At 40.5% G+C, this 24,307-nt stretch overlaps 2 protein-coding genes across 2 annotated transcripts in view; both read right to left on the reverse strand.

Moving 5' to 3' along the window:
* LOC128859811 (mediator of RNA polymerase II transcription subunit 12) overlaps window positions 1-3,451 on the reverse strand; it is a 43,418-nt gene extending 39,967 nt beyond the window's left edge. Inside the window, exons 1-3 of the mRNA XM_054096901.1 lie at window positions 2,721-3,451; window positions 1,512-2,667; window positions 25-1,461 (exon numbers count right to left, since the gene is read on the reverse strand). Of these exons, the coding sequence (XP_053952876.1) occupies window positions 25-1,461; window positions 1,512-2,667; window positions 2,721-3,330 (3,203 nt within the window). The 5' untranslated portion in view covers window positions 3,331-3,451. The remainder of the gene's footprint in view (window positions 1-24; window positions 1,462-1,511; window positions 2,668-2,720) is intronic.
* Window positions 3,452-13,486: 10,035 nt separating this feature from the next.
* Window positions 13,487-20,025, reverse strand: LOC128859812 (uncharacterized). Its single transcript, XM_054096902.1, has 4 exons — window positions 19,783-20,025; window positions 15,834-15,998; window positions 15,400-15,775; window positions 13,487-15,343 (listed from the first exon to the last, which is right to left on the reverse strand). The coding sequence occupies exons 1-4, from the start codon at window positions 19,912-19,914 to the stop codon at window positions 14,031-14,033; spliced, it is 1,986 nt and encodes a 661-aa protein (XP_053952877.1). The 5' UTR covers window positions 19,915-20,025; the 3' UTR covers window positions 13,487-14,030.
* Window positions 20,026-24,307: the final 4,282 nt, after the last annotated feature.

Genomic DNA, 24,307 nt, shown 5'->3' on the forward strand with positions numbered 1-24,307 from the left:
TATCGTGGTTAAAAAATAGATTACCTTAATTGTTCTGGAGAGTTGTATAGCTCTTTAAAAGCTTTCATAACAGCAATTATCGAAAAATATTCTGGTTCAGTTTCCTTTGACTTAAGCAGAATGCATATTTCATATAAATCAGACAAGTAAGCGAGAATACATCGTTCCGCTGAGCTACATTCCTTAGGATTGTTGACATGTTTTATCGTTTTGCATAATCCTTCAAACACTGATATAGTCTCTTCCGTACTGAGCAGAAGACATGAATGGTATCTTCGTAGTATCCCAACGATATAAAGAGCCAAAGAGGTTGTGTATAATCGAACCAAATTAGATTTCTTTGCTTGTAACTGGTTTTCAATTTCGGGTAACTCTTTCAGAATATGATCACAAAACTCTAGCAAGCTATGTATATTAAGAGCCATTTCCATCAGATCAAACAAAAAGGCTACATGTTCTTGAACGGGTAAGTAATTGTTATTACCCGCCGCAAACCCATTGAGTTGTTCTAATACGACAATAGCACATTGAGATGTAACTACATGTTGTTCAAAATATGCCATACTTTTGCATTTACTCGTAGTAGCTTCGAAATTAAACTCATTTCGAGAATGTTTCTTTACTTTTCCACCTTCTGCAATGTCAATGCTAAACTTTTTAGAAAAAAGCTTACAAACTTCTTTAGACATTTTTTTTACAGCATGTTTCTTTTCATCTCTTTCTTTTCCGACACCAAACAGCAAAATATATCGTTGATTACACTCATTGCTATAAGACACGCAAGTTTCATCTTGAGGTATGGGGAAATGTTTTGTATATATATAATGACGTGAAATAAGAGACTCATTCAAATCTGTCTGCGAATTATCGGGTAATTTCGGACTATCAGGTGTTTCCAGGGCGCTCTGTTGACCTTTTTCTTTAATATTTTGAAGTAGTTTCCCCAAATCATCATCAACATTTGAATCGTCAAATTCACTATGTTTAAAATCTAAAGTGGATGTAAACTCGTCATCAAAATTATGAGTAGGAGAGGGTTTATTATCAACTGACTCTGTGCCACATACTGATGACGCTTCATTACGGGTTACGTTATCCAATTCGGCTATCGAATTTTCCCTTAAAAGATCACCCCTCGAAATCAAAGTATGCATATAAGCATTATGTGAAAATACGTCGAAACGTATTAATGTGCTAAAAAGATGCACAAGATTAATAAATTGGGTACGATTTTGTTGTGAGCCATTTTCATCTAAAACCGGAGCATCTCGATCCAAAAAATCCATTAACACTGATTGAAAAACTGGTAAGCCACCAATTAAACCAACTCCGGAATTGATTGAATCCTTTTCGTCCTGGCAATTTGAATTATGAGGTTGATCATTGTCCACGCCAGAGGTAACTTCAATTTGTCGCTTATCCAGCAAAATAGCAACAACCATGGCTCGATGTTCTCCCCATCTAAAACTTAACTTTTAAAAAATTTCCAATTGCAAAATAGCACGACTTACCTTTGATTAGAGACAGCCCATTCACAAAGTATTTTTACTGTAGGAGCGTCCCTTTTAGGAATGTACGGTATATGTTTACTTATTTGCTCAGAATCATCACTTTTCGTCTCACGAAGTGGAAAAATTTTAGAGTAAAGTGAGTCTATATTGTTATCATTATCTCTCCGATCAAAACAGTGAGTATCTAGATAGTCAAGAATTTTAAGCACATGGGTGAATGAATTCACTTTTGAGCTACGCCATTTTTCCGCAAACCAACTATTTTGGGCGTGCTTGGAACGCAAAGATATTTCTGCCTCTGCAATTTGGAGCTGTCGCCGTATATTAGAATTTGATTTTTCACACTTGAGTGGCATCGGCAATTCAGATGGAACTGTATTAATGTAATCAAGTGGGCTACCGCACAATGCCGATGAGGCGCGACTTTCATTAATTCCATTCCATATCAATGCTGTAGGACACTCTAATGTAATTGTTTGAAGAATTGTGCTTAAATACAATATAATGTCGCGATGATGAGGACAACTAACACAGTCATTTAACGATGCATACGTTGAATCCGCCACTAACTTGGTTTCCTCGGTAATATCAACTTCCATATTGGCTCCGGTAGCCTCATTTGTTTTGTTTAATGAATGGAATTCAACATTTGAATCTAAAAGCACTGTTAAATTTTTTGCAACCAATATTGCTAATTTTCTGCTCAAACGTTCGGATTGAACGAAATCCGGCATGTATTGCAACGCAAAAACAAGTATTAGTTTTTTCAAAGACGTATCAAATGATGTTTGTGAACGCAGTTTTTCCATTAGTTCCAATATCCAGTTGAGAAACTCTTGACGATCAAGTAAAGACTCTTCGTGCATATACTTGGAAAGTCGCGTACAGTATTTCCAATATTTCAGGGCATTTCGACAATCCTCGAAATTACTTCCATTACCAGATATGGGAGAACTTGAGCCGGAACACGCATTACCACTAGTATTGGCAGCACATGCACTGCCAACGTATGATGCACAAGGAGCGGTAGACATTGAATTAATCGTCAATGGACTGTGAACGGTTACTGGACTGTTGACTACAGGAGATGAAATTATTTGGCCCGAGACCCCAGAACCCGACGTGTTGCAAATATGCGCATTCCTCTCTGAACCAACTGAAAATAATTTATTATTAATAATTGCAGTAACAACGGCAATGATGTCTTACGTTGATAGTATTCATGAAGCTTAGGAAGAAGCTCTTTCATAAACTTAATAATATTACCGGTCCATTCTACTGCCGGGTCGTATATACTTCGTTTCTTATTTTTTGACTCAGTAAAACTTAATGTGTAAGCCGCGCTTAATTTAATAAACCAAGCGGCACGTTGCATATTAACTTGGTTATCGCAAAGAATAATAAAAATTTCTTCTTTTTTGTTAAAAGAAGGTGCTTTTTTTGCTAAACTTAGAAGTGGCTTGTTTCCAGCAAGATCTTTAAACCAAGCATCCAAAGCTCCTTTTGTTCGTGGTGAAACAGGCCAGAAATTATCTTTACAATTTATTTGTTGTTTTTTTCGAACTGTATCTTGCAACGTCAACAATTCCTCTTTCTTTGATAAAATTGAGTTGAAAAACGAACCAACTTTATTGGCATTCATATTTGAATTGTGAGCGGTCCCAAATTCATCAGCCAACGGTGGGGTGGTAGCGAACCCATGTTTTACATTTGTCGGAGTCAATTCATCTTCTCTCTGCCTCGCTTCTTGGGGATACACATCTGGAGGGCCTAAACGAGATCTTTTCAAAGGCCTTTTCTCTTGTAGTAAAGGCAACATTTCTTTAGAGTTGAAATATTAGAATCTATTCATAATAAAACTATATTTTTCCTTTCCAACTTAATGATGGATAGATACCTAAAAACACTAAATAGTCGACAGATACTAAATATATCGGACAAATTCTATTGACTGTATAAATCCATATATCGATGTTTTTTCCCCCAAATAAACGGGATGCAAGTCAAAATTCAGAAAATAGAGAATAAAGTACGTTCACATATACAGTAATTAGCAATAAATCCACAAAATTAATCTACCCGTTCACATATAGCAGACAATCAGCTGTCAATACTGCTTTGAAAGTTTTTTCTTCATAGAAATTGCTTTGGTGGAATATTTTTGAGTTTTTGGTTCGTTTACTTATTATTAACGATATGAAGAAAAGACAAGAAGAAGAACAAGCTTATTTAAAGGAAATCCGTAAACGACGATTGTTTACTAAGATTTCAAAAAATTATGGGCAATACGCATTCGAAATTCGATATTACATTATATAATAAGGAAAAGGAGGACAAAGCGTGTATGGACACACGCTTTATCCTGTTATATGAATTCATAGTCAATAATACCTAACAAAATTTTTAGAATTATGTCTACAAACTTGTTTTCTTTGCCGGCACCCATTTTATTTAGTTTTTACTTTGACGTTTTTCTGTACACGCGTAAAAATAATGATCTATTACACAGAAAACATGGGGTTGTATGTCAATAAGTATGGTTATTATATAGGATTATTTTATAATCTCATATTTTGGGAGAGAAACTTTCTATGGGAAATCTCGCTTTTTAATTACGGGCTGGGAGTTAAGCACGAAAAGGAGATCATCGACTTATATGTGAAATATTACAATGAGCAAAAGCCGATTCAAAATACTACGGTCGCTTCAACGGTTGCCTTGCGTTTAAATATTTAATATACGGTTTATTACTGGTCATCGGATTTTATATTAAAAAGGACATGGAATGAACTTGACGGCGCAAAAGGGTTAATTGTTTGCAGCATTTTTAAAGTAAGCTACCCAACATTCCATTACCATTTCGTTTAATACTGTTGCGCTTCCGAAGTTTCGCGAACCGACTGGCAACAATATCGAACGAGAGGCCAAAATGAAAACATGAGTTAGCCTTGATGACAGCAGATAGTGAGACAGAGCACTCTTTCTGGGTCTATCGCTAGATGAGATAGTCGAACACAGTAAGCTGCTGCTACAACAGAACTCGACCGTTTTACACAGTGGTACCACAACGGACCTTCATGGTCTAAGGGAGTTGGCTACTCTAAGCCGACTGCCACAGAAACCTAGCCTAACCTACCATAACAGTATGCATAAGTAAAGTCAGCTGCAGTCTTTAGGAAGAGTTCTGTTATTAATAGAACCCGCCGCAACCAGCTTGGCAGAGAGCCATCGACGAACCAACAGAGTGGCAGCGTACACAATCTCCCTCCTTGAGTTAATCTCTGGTACCCCACACGCTACAACGAAGGCAAGCAACAGGGGCAGCTGAACTTCCCGCGGGTGATTGACAGTCATTAAAACAATCGGACATTGTCATCAAATAACAAATCGGAGCCAAAAGTTTGTTCCTTAACTGATTGCAGACGGTTCAAAGGAAAATGAAGCCAATAAAGGCTATGAAAACCCAGGGATCGCTTCGATCTAGATCTGATGCTATTATACTCCAAAAAAAGATGGAATGCATAACTTACGTGTAAGCGTAAAATTGAAAGATCTCAGTGAGAGGGTCAAAATAATCTGCACAGCACAAAAAGATGGGATCGTTATATATATGTATATAATTGGCGCGTATACCCTATTTGGGTGTTTGGCCAAGCTCCCCCTCCTATTTGTGGTGTGCGTCTTGAAGTTGTTCTACAAATGGAGATACCTACGGCAGATATTTTTTATGAAGAGCTTTTTCATGGCAGAAATACACTCGGAGGTTTGCCGTTGCGTGCAGAGGGGCGACCGCTATTAGAAAAAACTTTTTCTTCATTTTGGGTTTTCACCGAGATTTCAACCTATGATCTCTCTAAATTCCGAATGCTAGGCACGCACCAACCCATTCGACTACGGTGGGCTCCTTATAGAGTTAAAAAAAGGGAAGAAGGTGACTCTAACGATTACCAGAAAGCCTTCGAAAAGGCACTGGAAAGCATTGCAACGGTAAATCTGAAGACCCACACTGTAACGCTATAATGCAAAGGTCTCATATCCGGCTTAAAGACAACTGAGGAGCTAATTGAAGCGATCTCAGAGCAGGAGCAAGTGAAAAAGCCGGATAAAATAGCCATCAAATATGTCCGCCCTTCATTTGAAGAAGGTACTAGTGGAGGTTATATCACCCATTAAATGTTGGGAGTATGGCCATATTGAGACAACATGCAGTGGACCAGATCGCACAAAGCTTTGCAGGCGCTGAAATATGCGTACTATGCGAGTAATCACATTCGGCAGGTAAGACCAAATGCTCATGCTATCAAGAAAGAACATGAAGATTTTGCAGCTAAATATCAAACACTGTGAGACAGCACATAACCTGCTCAGGCAAACGCTTGTAGAAAACAAAGTGGATGTTGCTCTCCTCTCGGAAATTTTCGTAGACATCCACTCACACAATTGGATGACCAATTCTGACAAGCTAGCTACCTTCTGGGGGGTGGGCAGTAAGACACCCCAGAATAGGATATCTGTTGCAAGTGCAGGATTCACATGGGCGGAGCTAGATCGTTTATACTATGTGAGCTGCTATGCACCACCAAGGTGGAGCTTAGAAGATTTTGAAAACATGATGACAGCACTGCAACTTGAGCTAAGAGGAAAACTGCCGATTCTCATCGCAGGAGACTTCAATGCCTGTTACTCAAAGCAGGCAATCATCCGGACCAATCCTCAGCATACAGACCCCTATGTATGCTGAACATGGCGGGTAAAGTGCTTAAGCGCATAATTTGTGACCGGCTACAAAGCTATTTGGAATGCCCAACCGGCCTATCTGACAAACAATTTGGCTTCAGACGGGCTAGATCAACTGTGGACGCTATTAGAACGGTGACAAATATAGCGCGCGAGACCATTAGAGGAGGACACTTGAAGTTCTTTGCAATTATAACGCTAGACACAAAAAAGTGTTCAATTTGGCGAGGTGGTCAAACATATTGCTATCCCTAATAAATCTCCAAGTCCCTGGATATCTAATGCACATAATACGAAGCTACATTAGGGATAGAATCTTGGAGTATGATACGGATGACAGTCTAAAGACATACAAAGAGGAATGCCATGTACGACGGAGTACTTACCTTAAAATTGCCAGAGAAAGTAACACTGGTAGGCTATGCCGGTGACATTACCCTCGTGGGCACAGGCAAGGAGCTAGAACATGCAGGATAAGTGTAGTGATGCAGCAGCTAGAGTTCAACTATGGCTCGCTGTAGCGGGGCTGAAGTTGGCAGTACAAAAAATAGAAGCAGTACTCGTAACTGCGCGAAGAAAAAAATAGTTAATGAAATTTTGGATAAGTGGCCATGAAATACTGTCGTAAGAGACTGTGCTTTAAGCAACACTTAGCAAATATGGGTTCCAAAGCAGCGGCAGTCAACGGTGCTCTTACAAGAATTCTTCCAAATATAGGCGGACCGCAAGGGTGGTGGATTCAGTCATCTTATATGCTGTTCCTATATGGGTAGGAGCTAAGCCATCGAATGTTAGACCCCTAGCTCAGGTGTACCGGATAGATGCACTAATAGTCGCGTGCGCATACAGGACCATATCCGACGACGCAGTTTGCGTTATGGCTGGAAAGCTCCCAATAGATATACATACTTGTGCAGGAAACGGGACAACTTTATGACAGACAAGGAGTAAAGCCGAGAACTGAAACGAAAGCTGCAGAACGTCTGCATTCGTTAGAAAAGTGGCAAAGCAGATGGGACTCGTTTGTTAACGAACGTTAGACCTATAGACCTTTAACCGAAATCAGGCCATGAGTGACCAGAAGAGACGGAACGTGGACTACTATTTAACCCAAATATTGATCGTCCGCGGATGTTTCTTGCAGTACCTCCATCGTTTTCACATGAAGAATACTCCGTTCTGCCCAAGCTTAATCAGTGCAATAGAAAGCGCGGAACACTTGTTCTTCTTCCGCTATCGTTTCAATGAAGAACGCCGAACGCTTGAGTTATTCTTGGGTGAACAACTGAGCCCAGACAGCTTAATCAATAACATGTGTGCATCAAATTAGTATTGGAATGCAATTAAAAGCTTTGCAAAACGCTCCTGGAACGCGCGGAGTGGCAGCGCAAAACGCAGAGAAAAAATCAACTATCGATGGGAGGTGGACTGTCTACGAACTGACGACAAATAACAGACGCTGGAGTCAAGTACTCACGACGGCATAAGTCGGTAGAATATGCAGCAGATGCAAAAGAAACCTCGCGCATGTGAGAAGAACCTGGGAGCATGCAACACATACAACTGAAGTATTCTATTGCTGCGTCTCCCATAAACGGCTCCATCCGAATTCCACCTCGGTTAAGTACAACGGGTGGAGCCGCTTAAGACCTGTTCAGGCCTTAAGACTCATAGGTAGTGGTCCACACGGTATGTGGACTCGAGTTGCTCCCGCCAGCAGGCGTCCGATGCCTCCACGGCTACTACTCCCCCTGATAGGCCGGCACCACCAACCGCCACCAGAAGCCATACCTCCACGGTAAGGAGCCTATCGGAGCAACATAACTCCCCCGACTGATTGGACAACTGACTACGTTGCCCCCTGCTGCGGAGCTCTACATCCGCAACCGCCCCCCGTGGCGCGGCCGCCCACCATCATCAGGCCACAACAACTACAACGGATTGCACAGCAGGCCCAACGTAGACAACCTTACGCGCCCCTCACCACCCGAGTTACAACGACCTTACCTACAAGCTTCAAGCTCCTACAATTCAACTGGAACGGACTCACGAGCAAGGTCGACGAGATGGTTGACTTTATGAGCCAACACAATATGAAAATAGCTGCGGTCCAGGAAACCAAGCTGCACGCTAGGCCCCCTATGATCACCAGGGATGGCTATAATCTGCACAGACGCGATCGCGAGCGAGACAATGGTGGTGGCCTAGCGTTTATTGTCCACCACACTGTGCAGTATCGTCTCATTAATGAAGGGATCGACCGCAGGGACAGCATCTTAGAATGTCAAGGTATAGCTGTCCGGACAGGCGATTCCGAGCTCGAAATATTGATTCTTTATATACCCCCTGTCACCTGTTGCCCGGCAGGATATCACCCTGATATAGGTGCGCTCATCAGAGGTAAAAACTGATTGGTTGTAGGTGACTTCAATGCGCATCACGATCTTTGGCATTCAAGCCTGCCAAACGATCGTAGCGGACAGCAATTGGCAGAGAAAATAGACGATTCGACATTCAGCACTGTGAACGACGACGCCCTGATCTAACAATAGCTAACGCAGGTCTGATAAATAGCAAAACGTGGCGACCTATCTTATCGCGAACCACCGGTCCTATTTTAACTTTAAAAAATCTAATAAATCTAGGCGAACGCGCATTCCGCAAGTTGCGATTTTGGACTTTTGTGGCATTTGCGGTTGTATGCGCAGAGAAGGAGAGAAGGAGAGCAAGCTGTCAAAGGTTACACTCAAAATTTTGGGGTTATTTACCGTCGGAATTGGTGTATCATCGACTTTTACCTTAAGGGACAGCTTGACCTCCTTTGTCCTGGTGGTAAAGAGGGTCGCCGTGGACTTGGGGGGGGGGAAATTTGAAGATTCCTCGCAGTGAAAAAGCGAGAAAGGTCGGTGAGGTAGTTGTTTACTTTGGAACACAGGCCATCGATGTCATTGCCCGACGCCATTATCGTGCTGTCGTCAGCGTATCAGATCAGGGAAACTCCCGCTGGTGGTTGGGGGAGCTTCGAGATGTAGAAATTGAACAGCAAGGGAGAAAGGGCACCACCCTGCGGTACACCTTGCTTAATCTTTCTCTGCTTTGAAGTTTGATCTCGAAATATCACTGACGAGAGCCGACCGCTCAGATAGTTCGCGGACCCACACTTCAGCCCTGGAGGGAGTGTAGACTGATAAATGTCATCTAGTAGCGTGGAATGGCTGACTGTATCGAAAGCCTTTTTCAAGTCCAACGCTACTAGGACAGTCCTCTCGAAGGGGCGGTTTTGGTTTAGCCCGCGATTTATCTGGGCGTTTATGGCGGTGAGTGCCGTGGTGGTGCTGTGCACTCGTCGGAAACCGTGCTGATGTGGGGCTGGGGCCAGGTGTTTCGTGTAGAGTGGGAGTAGGAGGGCTTCAAGTGTCTTCACTACTGGGGAAAGGAGAGTTATCGGCCGATAAGACTCCCCTTGGTTGGCGGGTTTCCCAGGTTTCAGTAGTGGGACCACTCTCCCTGCTTTCAACTTGTCAGGGATGATGAGAGTGGCCAGGGACAGATTGAAAACCCTTGTGAGGAATCCTACTCACAGGGGTCCCAGGTGCTTCAGCATCAGCGCGTTTAAGCCGTCATTGCCAATGGCTTTCGATGATTTCGACTTGTTGATTGCCCCCTGAACCTCATCACCGGAGAAAGTAAGTGGCGCACTGTCGTTCGTCAGTTTGTGCAGCCTTCTGATAGCACGACGTTTGGTTCTGTCGCCAGGAGGATGCAATATAAAAAGCCGGCTAAAATAGCTCGCGCATCTCTTCGGGTCCGACGAAGTGCAACCGTTGAAGGTGATAGCCACCTTGTCGTTGTGCTTCGTCGGGTTTGACAGGGACCTAACGGTGGACCAGAGCTTACTAACCCCCTGAGGTGAAGTTGCAGGTCTTCAGATGCTCAACCCATTTGGTCCGCTTATGCTGATTTACCAGTTGCCGGATCTCCAAATTGAGATCCCTTATGGGGGGATCCCCGGGATCGACCTGGCGTAGGTGGTCACGCTCGTTTGCTAAACTGGCTGCTTCGGCTGGGAAATGAGGACGAATGTCCTTATAACTTCCAGGTGGAATGAAGCGAGCCGCAGCAGCTGTGAGCACCTTGCGGAATGCGCGTTCGGCTACGCGCACATCAGTGGGGATGGGAAGAGCGGCGAAGGTGTCCTCGGTGAATTCCGTGAACCCGGCCCAATTAGCTTTTTTAAAGTTAAAATAGGACCGGTGATTCGCGGAAACGAAGTCGGCAGGTCTCTCAATCGAGACGATAATGGGCAAGTGGTCTGATGCAAGCGATAGCATAGGTCGCCGGGTTATACTATTTATCAGACCCGCGCTAGCAATTTTTAGATCAGGCGAGCTGCTGCAATTGCCCACTACCCTGGAGGGGGCGTCGTCGTTCACAGTGCTGAATGTCGAGTCGTCTATCTGCTCTGCCAGTTGCTGTACCCTTGAATGCCAAAGATCGTGATGCGCATTGAAGTCACCTACAACCAATCAGTTTTCACTTCTGATGAGCGCACCTATATTAGGGTGATATCCTGCCGGGCAGCAGGTGACAGGGGGTATATATGTGGCAACCCCCTGCTACTATCATATGATACAGAGAGAAAAGCTCTCTCAATATTTCCATTAGATCTACCGCTATCGAGTGCCGACATTTATTGTAACTATTGATCAAGGTGGATTTATTAAGGTGACAGCATTCACCCAGCTGAATTTTTCGCCGTAGGTATGGCTTACGTCAAAATGATATGCTTTGTTTGTATGTATTGGTATGTTTACATTTGCTTGCTGATTTTGACGTGATGCTTGGACCAAACGCAACAACAAATACATGTAGGGTTTTACTTATATGTGTTTGCTGTCACCTGTAATAAATTCGCCTTGCTATTGATAGGCAAAGCAATGTGAAAGCAACCGTATGAACTTCTTCTCAGACGACACATCGAAGAGCACATACGCGTTCGCTACATATATATGTTAAATATTTCGAGCTCGGAATCGGCTGACCGGACAGCTATGCCTTGACATTCTAAGGTGCTGTCCCTGCGGTCGATTCCTTCATCGATAAGACGATACTGCACAGTGTGGTGGACAATAAACGCTAGGCCACCACCATTGTCTCGTGTCTGTGCACGTTATAGCCATCCCTGGTGATCAGAGATGACCTAGCGTGCAGCTTTGTTTCTTGGACCGCAGCTATTTTGATACTGTGCCGGCTCATAGAGTCAACTATCTCGTCGACCTTACTCGTAAGTCCGTTGCAGTTAAATTGGAGAAGCTTGAAGCTTCTCGGTGAGGTCTGTGTAATTCGGGGGGTGAGGGACGCGTGGGGTTGTCTACGTTGGACCTGCTGCGCAATCCACTGTGGTTGTTGCGGCCTGATGATGGTGGGCGGCCGCGCCTCCGGGGGCGGTAGTGGGTGCAGAGCTCTGCAGCAGGGGGCAACGTAGTCAGTTGTCCACTCACGGGTGGTGCGCAGGCCGGAACATCTCCGAAAATGGCACCAGCCATTGCAGGAATTGCACTGGACTGATACCAGATTCCGAGGTATTATGGCCTGACACACGGAACAGACTATGCGGGGGACCAGGAGCTGCTGGTTTGTCCCCGCACTGGGGTTAGAGCAGGAAGGAAGGGGAGGGGTTGAAGGGGAGTTGTGTTGCTCCGATAGGCTCCTCACCGTGGAGGTGTGGGTAGTGGTGGCGGTTGGTAGTGCCGGCCTATCAGGGGGTGTATTAGCTGTGGATGCATCAGACGCCTGCTGGCGGGAGCAACACGTCGCCACATACCGTGTGGACCACTCCCTATGTGACTTAAGACCCGAGCAGGTCTTAAGGTGGCTCCACCCGTTGCACTTGTTACACCTAATCGAGGTGGAGTTCGGGTGAAGCCGTCTGTGGCAGACGCAGCAGTAGAATACTTCTGGCCCAGGGTTGGATTCGATTCCAGCCCTGAGAAGAAGTATTTGGAGCAGGATTTCTGCGAGAGTTTGCTCCTGTGACGTAAGGGGTGGAATGGTATGAGTTTCACTAGACAGGGCTAGTATACTGGGGCGGCAGCCCTTGGTCGGGAAAAAGCCGAGTCATTCCGGTACGTAGAACCGGCTGCCATGGGAATGCAACAAGGTCCTCAAATCGCTTGCCGGCAGCACTTGGGGAAAAGAAAAATAACTGTTGTTATCGACATTTAAGGCAATTGGTCGGCCGGTTCTGAACTATGTAGCGCCTGTCTGGTCGCCAGGAACTAGTAACACGCAGTGGATAAAGCTACAGACATGCCAAAATACTGCCATTCGGACAGCGACCGGTTGCCTCCTGATGTCCCCTGTTCAACACCTTCACAACGAGGTACAAGTGCTCCCAGTAATGGAGCATAACAAACTGCTTAGCAAGCAGTTCCTGCTGGGATGTCACCGCAGGTTTCACCTCTGCAGACACCTGCTTGAGCCTGAACCACCTCCCAGGCACGTCAAGAGACATCTCTTAAACTACGCCGACGAAATCCAGGACAAAACTGACCGTAATCTACTGGACCTGACAGTGTTTAGACAGTCAATAAACGACATTCACCGGGAGACGTCACCACCTTCTTAAGTTCCCGACCACCGGCCACTGAATGCCGTATTCGTAGTCTAACCACCACTTATAGCAGATGAAGAGCTCCAGCTTCCTCGTGAGATACGTGTAACACTGGCGCAATTACGTTCTGGATGTTGTAGCAGGTTAAACTCCTACTTATCTAGAATCGACCCCGACAATTGTTTGCAACAAGAAGGTGGAGGGCTTGGGGTGCAGAAATGTGGCTATAAACCGTGTGGGCCACTACCTATACGTCTTAAAGCCTGAACAGCTCTGAACACAATTTCCATATTATATATTATTACATTACTGCAGGGCGGGCGATGGATCATCACTACTCCATTGAAAATTCGAATATAAAAACACACGCATTGCCCCTAAATAGCACCATTCTAATTTCGGTTCAGCAGCGGTTTCAAACTGACTGAGATTTCTTTCACAAATCTGCCACCCAGCGATTTCCATCTACAGTGCTCCTCTGTTGTAAGAGTGGAAACCACGACTGGTTGCCATGCTCGATCCTTTAAGTATTTGTTCCAAAAAATCGAAGAACAAAATTATACCAGCACCTGGTTTTTTTTTTATTTTTTAACTGCAGATCAACTAAAACTAAAGATATGCGAACGCTCAAAATTGGCAAATAAAGCGAAAATTAAACCAAATGGGAGTTACCCATATTTTTGCTTCGCGCTAAGTTGAAAATGCTTTATACATACATGTCACATGTCGTATAAAATCGTACATTTAGCTGTCAAAGCGAATCTGTAACCCTACACGAAACAAAAGTTTTATCTGCCACGGCCTTTAGACGTTATAAGCTAAACTTGTGCGGCGATAATGAAAAGCTAACCCAAATTAGTAGTCCCGCCATTTAGCTACTAACTGTGTTTTCGTTATTTATTGTCAAAACTTCTTCGCAAACACCACCAAATTTCATTTCGACATTCTATGCGCTTGCTTCAGTTATGGTATCCAATGAATTAGCTCCCTCACAACGCCATCCCAGCTTTTTTGGTTACATGATTTGAAGTGTTTTTTTAACTTGTAATTCGAATTTTGAACTTTTATTTACAGCTATGTTAACGAATAAAACTATTTTCTTAAATAAAATATACTTGTTTAAATAAGTATAATTATTTTCTTGTTGCCAAATCATTAGGGTGTTAGTCTCAAAAACTTAACTCTTCGATGCAGTACCACATGGAGGTGTTTGAATTTCCTATAATATGCTCTTTTTGGACAAGATTATAAAGCATTATCAATAAATCTTCCAGTTTTTTTATTTGATTTCTATACGCTGAAACTAATTCGGTCCATTTCGAAAGCATGTTTAGTACTCTAATGTCTTTTGATAGCACCAAATGTTGAAAACACGCATTCAATATAAGATCGAACCAATAAATAATTTGCATTTCTAGTTTTATATAGCACGTATCAGAACAAGATGGTTCAGTAGATAGGGGTTCAGTTAATAGTTCATAAAAATAGTCCAAAATATGTAATAACCCAAATGAACTTAAATCATTTTGAAATTGCTCGATTAATGCCATTTTTCTAAATGGTTTAAAAATTGCTTTATGGCCACAAATTGTCAAATTATTTGATGCATAATCTTTGGGGTTTAACTTTTTGGAACAACTTTTTATAAGCATTGAAAAAAAGGCCTTGGCAAATATTGATTCAGGTGCAGTTGAAAAGCGACTTGTGATACTCATAATTTTTGATGAATAATTTATTTTTGACAAGAGAAAGTGTAATTTCTCGGAAATCTCTTGTTCAGTAGCTCCACAATTTTCGTATTGACGCACGTAGAACTCAAAAAGTGTTTTATTTATCAGCTGTGATTCTAAGGGTGTCTCAACTATAGCAATACTGTCATCCAAGAATGATTTTTCCTGATCAGCTTTTATGAAAACTTGATTCTGCTCTCCTAAGCAATTATATTTACGAAACTTTTTCTTAAACTTTGAATCATTATAAAAATCTTTGTTCGGTAAATGGTCTTGAAAATTTACATATTCTTTTTGGAACTCAAAAGAAGTTTCTGGAAATGAACAGAGTGATTGAAGGTAGTCCTCTTCATTTATAAGATCTCCTTCAATTCCTATATGGTTTTCACTATCATAAGTTCCTAGTAGATCTACTAAAAGTTCCTGCGACATGCGGTATGTTACTACAGATAAGTTTTGCCCCATAGCTATTATAATGTTTTCATCGATGCTCCAAATTCGTGACCAATCAAAGTATACTTTGAAAAATTGTTGTGCTTTAACGACTTTAAATTGTGTGTTGTAAAGTAGTAGTGAGGCGCCTTCTTGATTACTGTTCGCTCCATAAATTGCCACGCAATTTTTAGCTATTCCTAGAATAGATAATGGTGTATCCACTTTAAGAGTGGACATAATAGACACAAAATTTCCAGGCGATTTTTCCGATTCCAAGTTTTCATCTAGGTTTAACAAAAACAGCCTTTGGTCTGACCCTGTAAAGTTATTATTAATTTAAACAGATATTTAAGTTGCGTTTTAAAGTACTTACATATCGTTAACAGCATAAAATTATTATCGCCTTCAACTATTGCATATCCAGATAAGTTTACGGTCATCTCTTTACGTCTAATTTTTACAATTTTTTGTTGGCTACCAACTTTTAATGGCAATAATACAAGATTCCTTTCTTTGCTATCTTCGGCTTTTGCAAAATATGTTAAAACTTGCGTGCCATTAACCTGACATTTTATATTAATGTCTTCAACATCAGCACACTTCAAATGAGTGGTGTCCATAAAATTAGGTACCAAAGATGACTCTCTTCGTGTAGAAATTGCTTCAGAAAGTTGATCCCAGGCGCCATCAGTATAAAGAATCAAAGCTCCATTTCCACTAGGGATAATTCCAAGTACGGATTTCTGTAACTGAATTCAAATGATGTGTTAACATTATTCGTTCACACAAAACTAGCGTTTTACCAACCTTTATTTTTTTTATAGTATTTATGTCAGTGACAGAGGCATCCCAACAGCGAATAAAACGATTACCGAAAACTCCTACATACTTATTACTTATATTGTCAAAAATGACATTAGTCGAAAGTTTTTCTTGAGTTGACCAACTACAAATTTGCTGTTGTGAGGAAATCTAATAAGAGAAAAAACTTATTGTAAGTATAGCTGAATTTTATAATCTAAGACTAGCAACCCGAGGGGCTAAATTACTGAATGTCTTTTGTTTGGGAAAATCCATTGTTTTTTTTTTTAGGTACGAAACACCGAAGTGAATAGAAAAGTTTATCTAATAGCTATCGCTCCTCAGCGACGGATACAGCATAAAACTGCAGGACCCTCCAATTGTTGATAAACATCAATACGCACACCACAAATTGGAGGAAGATCTCGGCAAAATACTTAATAAAAGGATGTAAGCATCTTAAATATATACCTATTGTCAGAGAAGTAGCGCACTTATAGTAATAAAATACAATATGGATAAGCTTGCTTATCTTGAATATCTATAAAATATGATGGAGCCACATTCATTCGTGGCCATGCCACTAAACAGGGTATTCATTCATGATAACGACTACAACGACGGAAAAATTGATTTCCCAAAGAAAAAATTGAGTACTTTATTGTCCAAGAATGACATTAAGATTAAGGTTATTCAAAAAAAAAAAAAATTGTTTAATGCCAAGGAGTACAGGAAGCGTTAAACTCTAATACTTTAGAAATATGCCCACAACTAATAGAAAGTTTGCATCTCACACCTGGGCAGTTTTAAAAAATATTGAATACTCAACAAAATACTAATCAGGTAATATTAATTTTCTAACTAGGAGCGATAATATATGCTCCGCCCTTTGCACCGACTAGGAGCGATAATAAGTGCAGAGAGATATTTTTTGTATATTAGTTTAGTTCTTTTTAAAAATATCATTTAAAAGAACAATGGAGAGAATAGTAAGGTGGCGCCTATCGTTATACCATTACTTTGCTCTCAGCGTATTTGATATCAGCTTATTTTCATAACGTCACCCTAGCGAAATTGGTGTTCAGAGTGACCAGATTAGCATTTTCGTAAACTGATTTAGCATTTTTGTTTGTTCTCTAGACTATATTGGTTCTTTCTTCCTGACATTTTTCTAGTCTCTTCTAATTAATATTTTTATAATTACATATCGATGGTTTTCGAGAAAAGCGACACAACTCAAAATTCGGAGTTTTGCCGTTAAAAGCAAAAATCAACTACAGAGTTTATATATTTTGATCTGGAAAAGCGTCATAAGCGAATCTTGAAGCAATTCTCAGAGATGGCGTTAGTGTCGTTTTGTCAGGTGATCGAATTGGCGAGTCACTTATCTAGAAAACTGACCCAACTCAAAAAATCTGGCTTTAAAGTCCTTAAAAACTTAGATGGAGAACTTGTAAAAATAAATGATATTATTATCTTCAGAGTGGAAAAAGAGTCTCCTTTTACAATGTTTTATAAAACATCATTTTCCGAGACTGATTTTATGAAATTTGAGGTAAAAAAATCCCCGAACATCGTCTACCGTAGTAGTACTAGCAGTAATAGCGAATTAACAACTCTACCTGCGCTCAATCGCGCCTATAAGGCTAAACAGAAATTTAAGGTTAAAAAAAGGAAGGTTTATTAAAACTGATGGAGAAGAATATCATTCCAAAGTATTACTCTCAGTTCTACAATAACATCTAGGATTTTTCTTACCATTATGCCTTAAAAAAGTATTTTTTATGTTCTACCATTCTATTACCAAAGGATTTAATTGTTTTTGTTTTTGTTTTACTAGTTTATTCAGAGGAAGTTTGTAAATGTTGTGTTACAATTTCTATTTTGTAATAAAAAATAATCAAAAATAAATTGCTTTTTTGCTTTTGACCCTACTACTCTTCGAAATGTATCTCAAAATTTGAAAAAAATATAATATACATTTTTTAAATATTTTCAGGAAAAATGACACATTTGCGAAAAACTTACAATATTTTAAAATAAGCTAAGAATGTAAAATATGTTATTTCCACAAAGCACTGTTGTATTATGATTGCACAAAACCAGTAGAATTGGAAAATATGCATAATTGTAATCAAAAACTTAAATTATCTATTTGCGTAATTTTAAAATTGATTTTCTACAAAACTTGTATTTTTGAATTATGTCACTTTTCTCGAAAACCATCGATATGTAAAATATATATATATTTTTAATTAGTTCATTATTACTGTCGAAGCACAACGACAAGGAGGCTATCACTTTCAACGGTTGCACTCCGTCGGACCCGAAGAGATGCGCGAACTACTTTAGCCGGGGATTCATATTGCATCCTCACGGGCGACAGATCCAAGCGTCGTGCCACCAAACCCCTGCACAAACTACCGAACATCAGATCGCCACTTACTTCCCCCAATGATGAGGTTCAGGGGGCCATCAACAAAACATGACCATCAAAAGCCAATGGGCCTAACGGACTTAACATGTTGATGCTGAAAAACCAGGGTCCATTGGGAGTAGGATACCTCACCAGGGTTTTCAACCTGTCTATGGCTACTCTCATAATTCTTGACAAGTGGAATTCAGGGAGAGTGGTCCCACTAATGAAACCTGGTAAACCCGCCAACCAAGGGGAATCTTATCGGCCGATAACCCAGTAATGAGGACTCCTGAAACCCTCCTACACCCACTCTACACGAAACATCTGAACCCAGCCACACATCAGCATGGCTTCCGAAGAGTACCAACACAGCACTCACCGAAATAAACTCCCATATAAACCGCGAGATGTATCAAAACCGCCCATGCGAGAGGATTGTCCTAGTAGCGTTGAACCTCAAGAAGGCTTTCGACACAGTCAGCCACTCACGCTACTAGATGACATTATACAGTAAATACTCCCGCCAGGACTGAAGAGATGGTCCGACTACTCATCTGCCTTTCTCGTTTTTTCACTGTGAGGAATCTACAACTTTCCCCCCACGAAGTCCACGAAGGTCAAAATCGAGGATACACAAATACCGATTATTAACAACCCCAAAATTTTGGGAGTAACCTTTTACCTCCTTCTCTACGCATACAACCGCAGTTGCTACTAAAGTCCAAAATCGCAACAAGATCCTCAAATCGCTAGCCGCCAGTACTTGGGGCAAAGACAAAGAAATGTTATTGACGACATTTAAAGCAATTGATAGGCTGGTTTTAAAATTTACACAGCAACGGAGATAACCAATTTCCTTGCGGAAGCCCGGCCGACACACCTATCGTCTCTTTCCCCAGCTTAAGGACTCTCTACGAGAGGAAATTCCGAATCCACTCCACATAACTTCTGTTTGCCAGCATATCACACAGATCGGCTACTCTCGAACAATTGTAAGCGTTTTCTACAACCAAAGTAAACAGTAAGATTGTGATTGCTACTTTTATAGCAAGCAATTTCATGTAGCATTTGGTTTACGCACATAATACCAGATTTGTTGGTTTGGTAAGCACAGATGTTCTCAGGAAGAACTGCCAGCTCGTCCAGCACTCCAATAACTTATTTTTTTCAATCATCAAATTTATTAATTTTAGAGTTTATCCAGGTTTCTTCTGTCACGATTCTGGAATCTGAGTAAACCCTAAAACCAGACTTAATACCCTCCCGTATTTCCTTACCGGACAGGTATGTAGCAACTCCGCTGATCACCCACCGTTTCTATGTCAATGCGAGGAATGAAGGGTCTAATATTCATTTTTTCAGTTCTTTATTTTGAACAAACTTGGTCGAAGCACGTGCATTGCAAAAGCTTACATTGAAGAGCGATACCCCAAGCGCATCAATAATACCAACACCAATAATTTGAAGATGGCTGAGGTGTTGGTACAAGTTAGTCCAGTTAGTTCACCTATAATACACGCTAATCCAAATAATTACCTTTACGACTATAACTATATTCCGGCTTAATGTGACAATTACACTTCCTTTCTCGCGATCTGGTGATGTGCCCAGGAAATCCTTCGAATCGTTGATCCTTGATAAATTGAAATATGATAAAAACTTCGCCATCTCCCAAAACTGACCTAAAGCCGAACAATATGAAAAACAAAAACCACGTTAAAAATTTACCACCGGTCTAACATATTAGGCATATGTCTAGAAACATTCAAAACAAATCACCAAAAACGATATCTTAATATCATCTCTACCACGAGTTATAATACGTTCACATACAAGTAGATGATCTACTTTTCCGCGCTTAACTTAAAAACCGTAATTAAAAAGTGCGATTTCCCATACAAAATTTCTCTCCCAAAATCTGAGATTATTAAATAATCCTAGATAATAACGATACTTTTCGACATACAACCCTATGTTTTCTGTGTTATCGATAATTATTATTACGAATGTAAGGAGAAACATCAAAATAAAAACTAAATGAAATGAAATATTAATTATGGATTCATTTTACAGAAAAAAGCGTGTGTCCATAAACGTTTCGCCTTCTTATTACTTATTATAAACTGTAATATTAAATATCCCATGCGTATTGCTGCCATAATTGTTTGCAACTTCAATAAACGTCGCATACGGATTTCCTCCAACTGTTTATTATTAGCAGCCAATTAATTGCGCAATTAAATTAGCTATTCCTTCTCCGAGTCTTTTCCTCATATCGTTAATAATAATTTAAAAAACCAAATACACCGAAATATTTTACCAAAATAATTTCTATAAAGAAAAACCTATAAAAGTATTGATAGCTGATTGTAAATTTTGCAGGTAATCTGCCATATGTGAACGGGTAGATTAACTTGGTGGATTTATAGGTGATTAATGCATATGTGAACGCACTTTTGGATTAAAAGAAATTCAAAGACCTAATTAATTATATGGTTCTCTTTCCGACAGTAAATATAATATTAAAAGACAATATCACGAGGGGAGACAATGGTTGCTATTATGCACCACGTTCTCAGAAACAAAATAATATTTTGGGTATGGGAATAAGTTTCCGGCCTCGTAAAAGAGGTGTCACTGCTGATATTATTTTTGTGTAATATACTGGTGATTTGAAGGTGAATATGTGAGGTCTCGATCGCAGTAGTTGACATTCGTTTGAAGTCCCGAAAAAACAGCATTTGCCGGAAGTCATGCCTCATTATTACCTTTTAAGTAAAGTGCAGCTGATACGTGTCGTATACTGATCATGATTTACGATAATTACGCTCCATCAAATACAACTTGTAAAGAGTGGTTTCCGAAGTGGCAACTTATACGTGAGTGGTAAAGAACACCAAGGGACACCGAAAAATTTCGAAGATACTCAACTACTACAATTATTGGATGACGACGCATGTCGAACCCTTGATGATATGTCTGAAGAGTTGGATGTTGACAGATCAACCCTCGGTAAACGTTTGCTCGCGATAAGAATGGTCTAGAAAGCAGGTAACTGGGTACCACATCAATTGAAGGAGAGGGATACCGAGAGACGTTTAGTGTCATCACACACGCTTCTTAAACAGCAGAAAAGAAAAGGGTTTCTGCATCGCATCGACACTGCCGATGAAAAATTGATCTATTACACGGTGCTACAGTGAATCAGAACTTTTGAAGTGACATGATGAGCACTGTAGATCTAGCCGAAAACGACGCGGAACCGTGTTCAAAAAATTTTTAACACCCTCAAATTTTTTATTTATCGTTAAAAACCTGATTTTGGGCGTGTTCCGACACTTAAAAATTCGTAGCTCGTCTGCATTTTATCCGATTTCCAATCTTGATGAGGTAAATGTTAATCCTTCTGACGTATGTCTTCTATTTTTCACGCTAAGCTAAAATAACCACTGATTTTTCAATACAAAACTTAAATTGTAGTAAATTTTTGCGAGTTTAACGAGATGTTGTCGATAATATTGAAATGAAAGGTTTACTTATTAATAGAAAGTCTTATAGCTGTGTCTGTTCCGAATGTAAAAAGCATTTAATTTCAAAAATTGATCAAAATGGGTGGAAGTAACGGATTTTTTTGTAAAACAAAAAAATCAGTAAACTGAAAGTTTTGTTCACTACTTTCATATTTGCAAATTTAATGCGGTTCTCCGTTATTATTCGCGAAATACGCGTAGGTACAATTTAGTATATAACTCATATCTGTGTCCATTCTGAATCGAGCAATATACAAGTTTGTGGTCGACATCGTCAGCTTTGAAAAGTAAGATAACGACACATTTTTTCGTGCGTGCAGCCGGCTAAATCGAATTATAAGACGTTATCACGTCAAAAAAAATCGTAACTTTAACAAGATGAAAAATAGCTTATTTCGAGCACATTTTATTAGAGTTTAAAAATATGTATGTACTGTGGGGCCTGTTGGAGAATAGTGGAAAAAAATTGCATCACATTGAAAAAGAAGGGGAAAAATTGCACAAATCTGACCTTGTTATTGAAAATTTCTTTTGAACGTGAATCGTTTAATCTTAGAATTATATACAATTATAACGCACATACGCTCCCTTCTCAAGACCATATTGAAATCAAAAATCGGTTGAAAAATGGGTTAGTTATGTATTCTTACTTCATCAAAAACACATAAATCGGGTGTTTAACAATAAATTAAAAATTGGAGGGTGTTTTAAATTTCCTAAACACAGTATTGTTTTGTACTGGTCTTGACCTAAAACGTGCACTATATCACTTGAAGAGATCTTTGGGTTTTTTTTATTTTGTAGCACCGTGTTATGATAACCCCAAGCGTCGAAAATGTTAGAGCCTGCCAGGTGAACCAGGTAAACCGACAGCGAAAAAAATATTCATGCTTCAAAAGTTATGATGGGCATCTGGTGTGATCAGAAGGGTGTAATCTATTATGAGCTCCTTAAACCATCTGAAACCATCACTGGCGATCGTTACCGCCTGCACCTAATGGGTTTGAATCGGGCTCTCAAAGAAAAGCGGCTGGGACGGGACGGTAGACATGACAAACTGATTTTGCTGCATGACAACGCCAGGCCACACGGTCCAGAAATATTTAATGGGATTGAATTGGGAAATCTTGCCCCACCCACCGTATTCCCATGTGTTCCAATCAAGTGTTCGTTATTTAAATTCTGTGTTACAGTTTTTCCCCCCATTTCGCATATAAGTGTCTACAATTACAGTTCATCAAACACTCTCAATATTGCTGAAGTGAGTTTTCTAACACCGCCGTAATGGCTTATCTCCAGCAATTTCTTTGGCGCCCTTACTGGAACCCTCTTGACTTTTTACGCCTTCACTAGAGTTCTTTCCTCGATTATGTTTGTCGTCCTCGTAGCAGCTTCTATGTCCCACAGCCTCCTTCCACATAAGCCCATATGATTGCTTCAGACTTTGGTGGAATCCGTGGATTGTGGTTTAGGTTTACCTTTTTGGACTTTACATTTGGCTCTTACCCGGCTTTCAGAGCTGTCTCCATATTCTGACACGACAGAACCCGTTTACCCAAATGCAACGTAAGTCCGTGCAGTAGCATGAAATCTATGCCAATTATTATTTCATCCTCGATTTCAGCCAATAACGACTTCGCAAACTACCTACAAACTACCGATATGTAAAGTAAATAGCCGGCCGGTTGGAACTAGGGATACGCAGTGGACAAAGCATGCCAACATGCCAAAACACTGCTATTCGGACAGCGACGGGATGCCTGCTGATGCCCCCCCTACGACACCTACATAACGAGGCACAGAAGCTCCCTGTGAAGGAGTTCAACAAACTGCTCAACAAACTGTTTTTTCTGGGGGGCTTCCGCAAAGTTCACCCGTGTAGGCACCTCCTTGAACCTATCCAGAGTTGGCCTCCGACATTCTAAACATATGTCCAGCATGTGAAGGCACCCGCACGATACTAACCACCTTTTCACATGCCCCATCAAACCCACTCATCTAGAACCCAACCTGACGAAACGGCAAGTTTTCTGGGCCTACCGTTAGATGAGGGTGGGCACCATTATATTCTGGAAGCGTGGCCGAAGACCGTCTACGCAGAAAGGAGTTTTACGAATAATGAGCATTATTGTTTTGAAGTGCGATTAAAATTGACCCGCTATAAAAAGAGTTTTATGTAAAAATTCAATAAGTTTACAAATACCCTTCTAATCAAAGTCTTTGTAAAATTCAGCCTGCGTGAGTAATTATACCGAATACACGCCTCAAACTTTAAAAACAAATAACTTTTATGAGAATATACTAATTCTTTACCATAATGAGAGGATTGGCCATCATAAACGTAAGGTAACCTAGCCTTTGTTCACCGGAAGATTTTCGGTAATAGGAAAAAACGAAAATAAAAAATTTTGTTGAGTTAAAAGAATTGGTTGTTAGAAGAAATTCACAACGAAATGGCCAACCCAAAGTTTTGGATAAAAAATCGAATCGCACACAGTTTACTTACGAACAGTCCTACTATCGAGGAAATA

This window comes from Anastrepha ludens, chromosome 4, assembly GCF_028408465.1.
Source record: "Anastrepha ludens isolate Willacy chromosome 4, idAnaLude1.1, whole genome shotgun sequence".
NCBI lineage: Eukaryota > Metazoa > Arthropoda > Insecta > Diptera > Tephritidae > Anastrepha > Anastrepha ludens.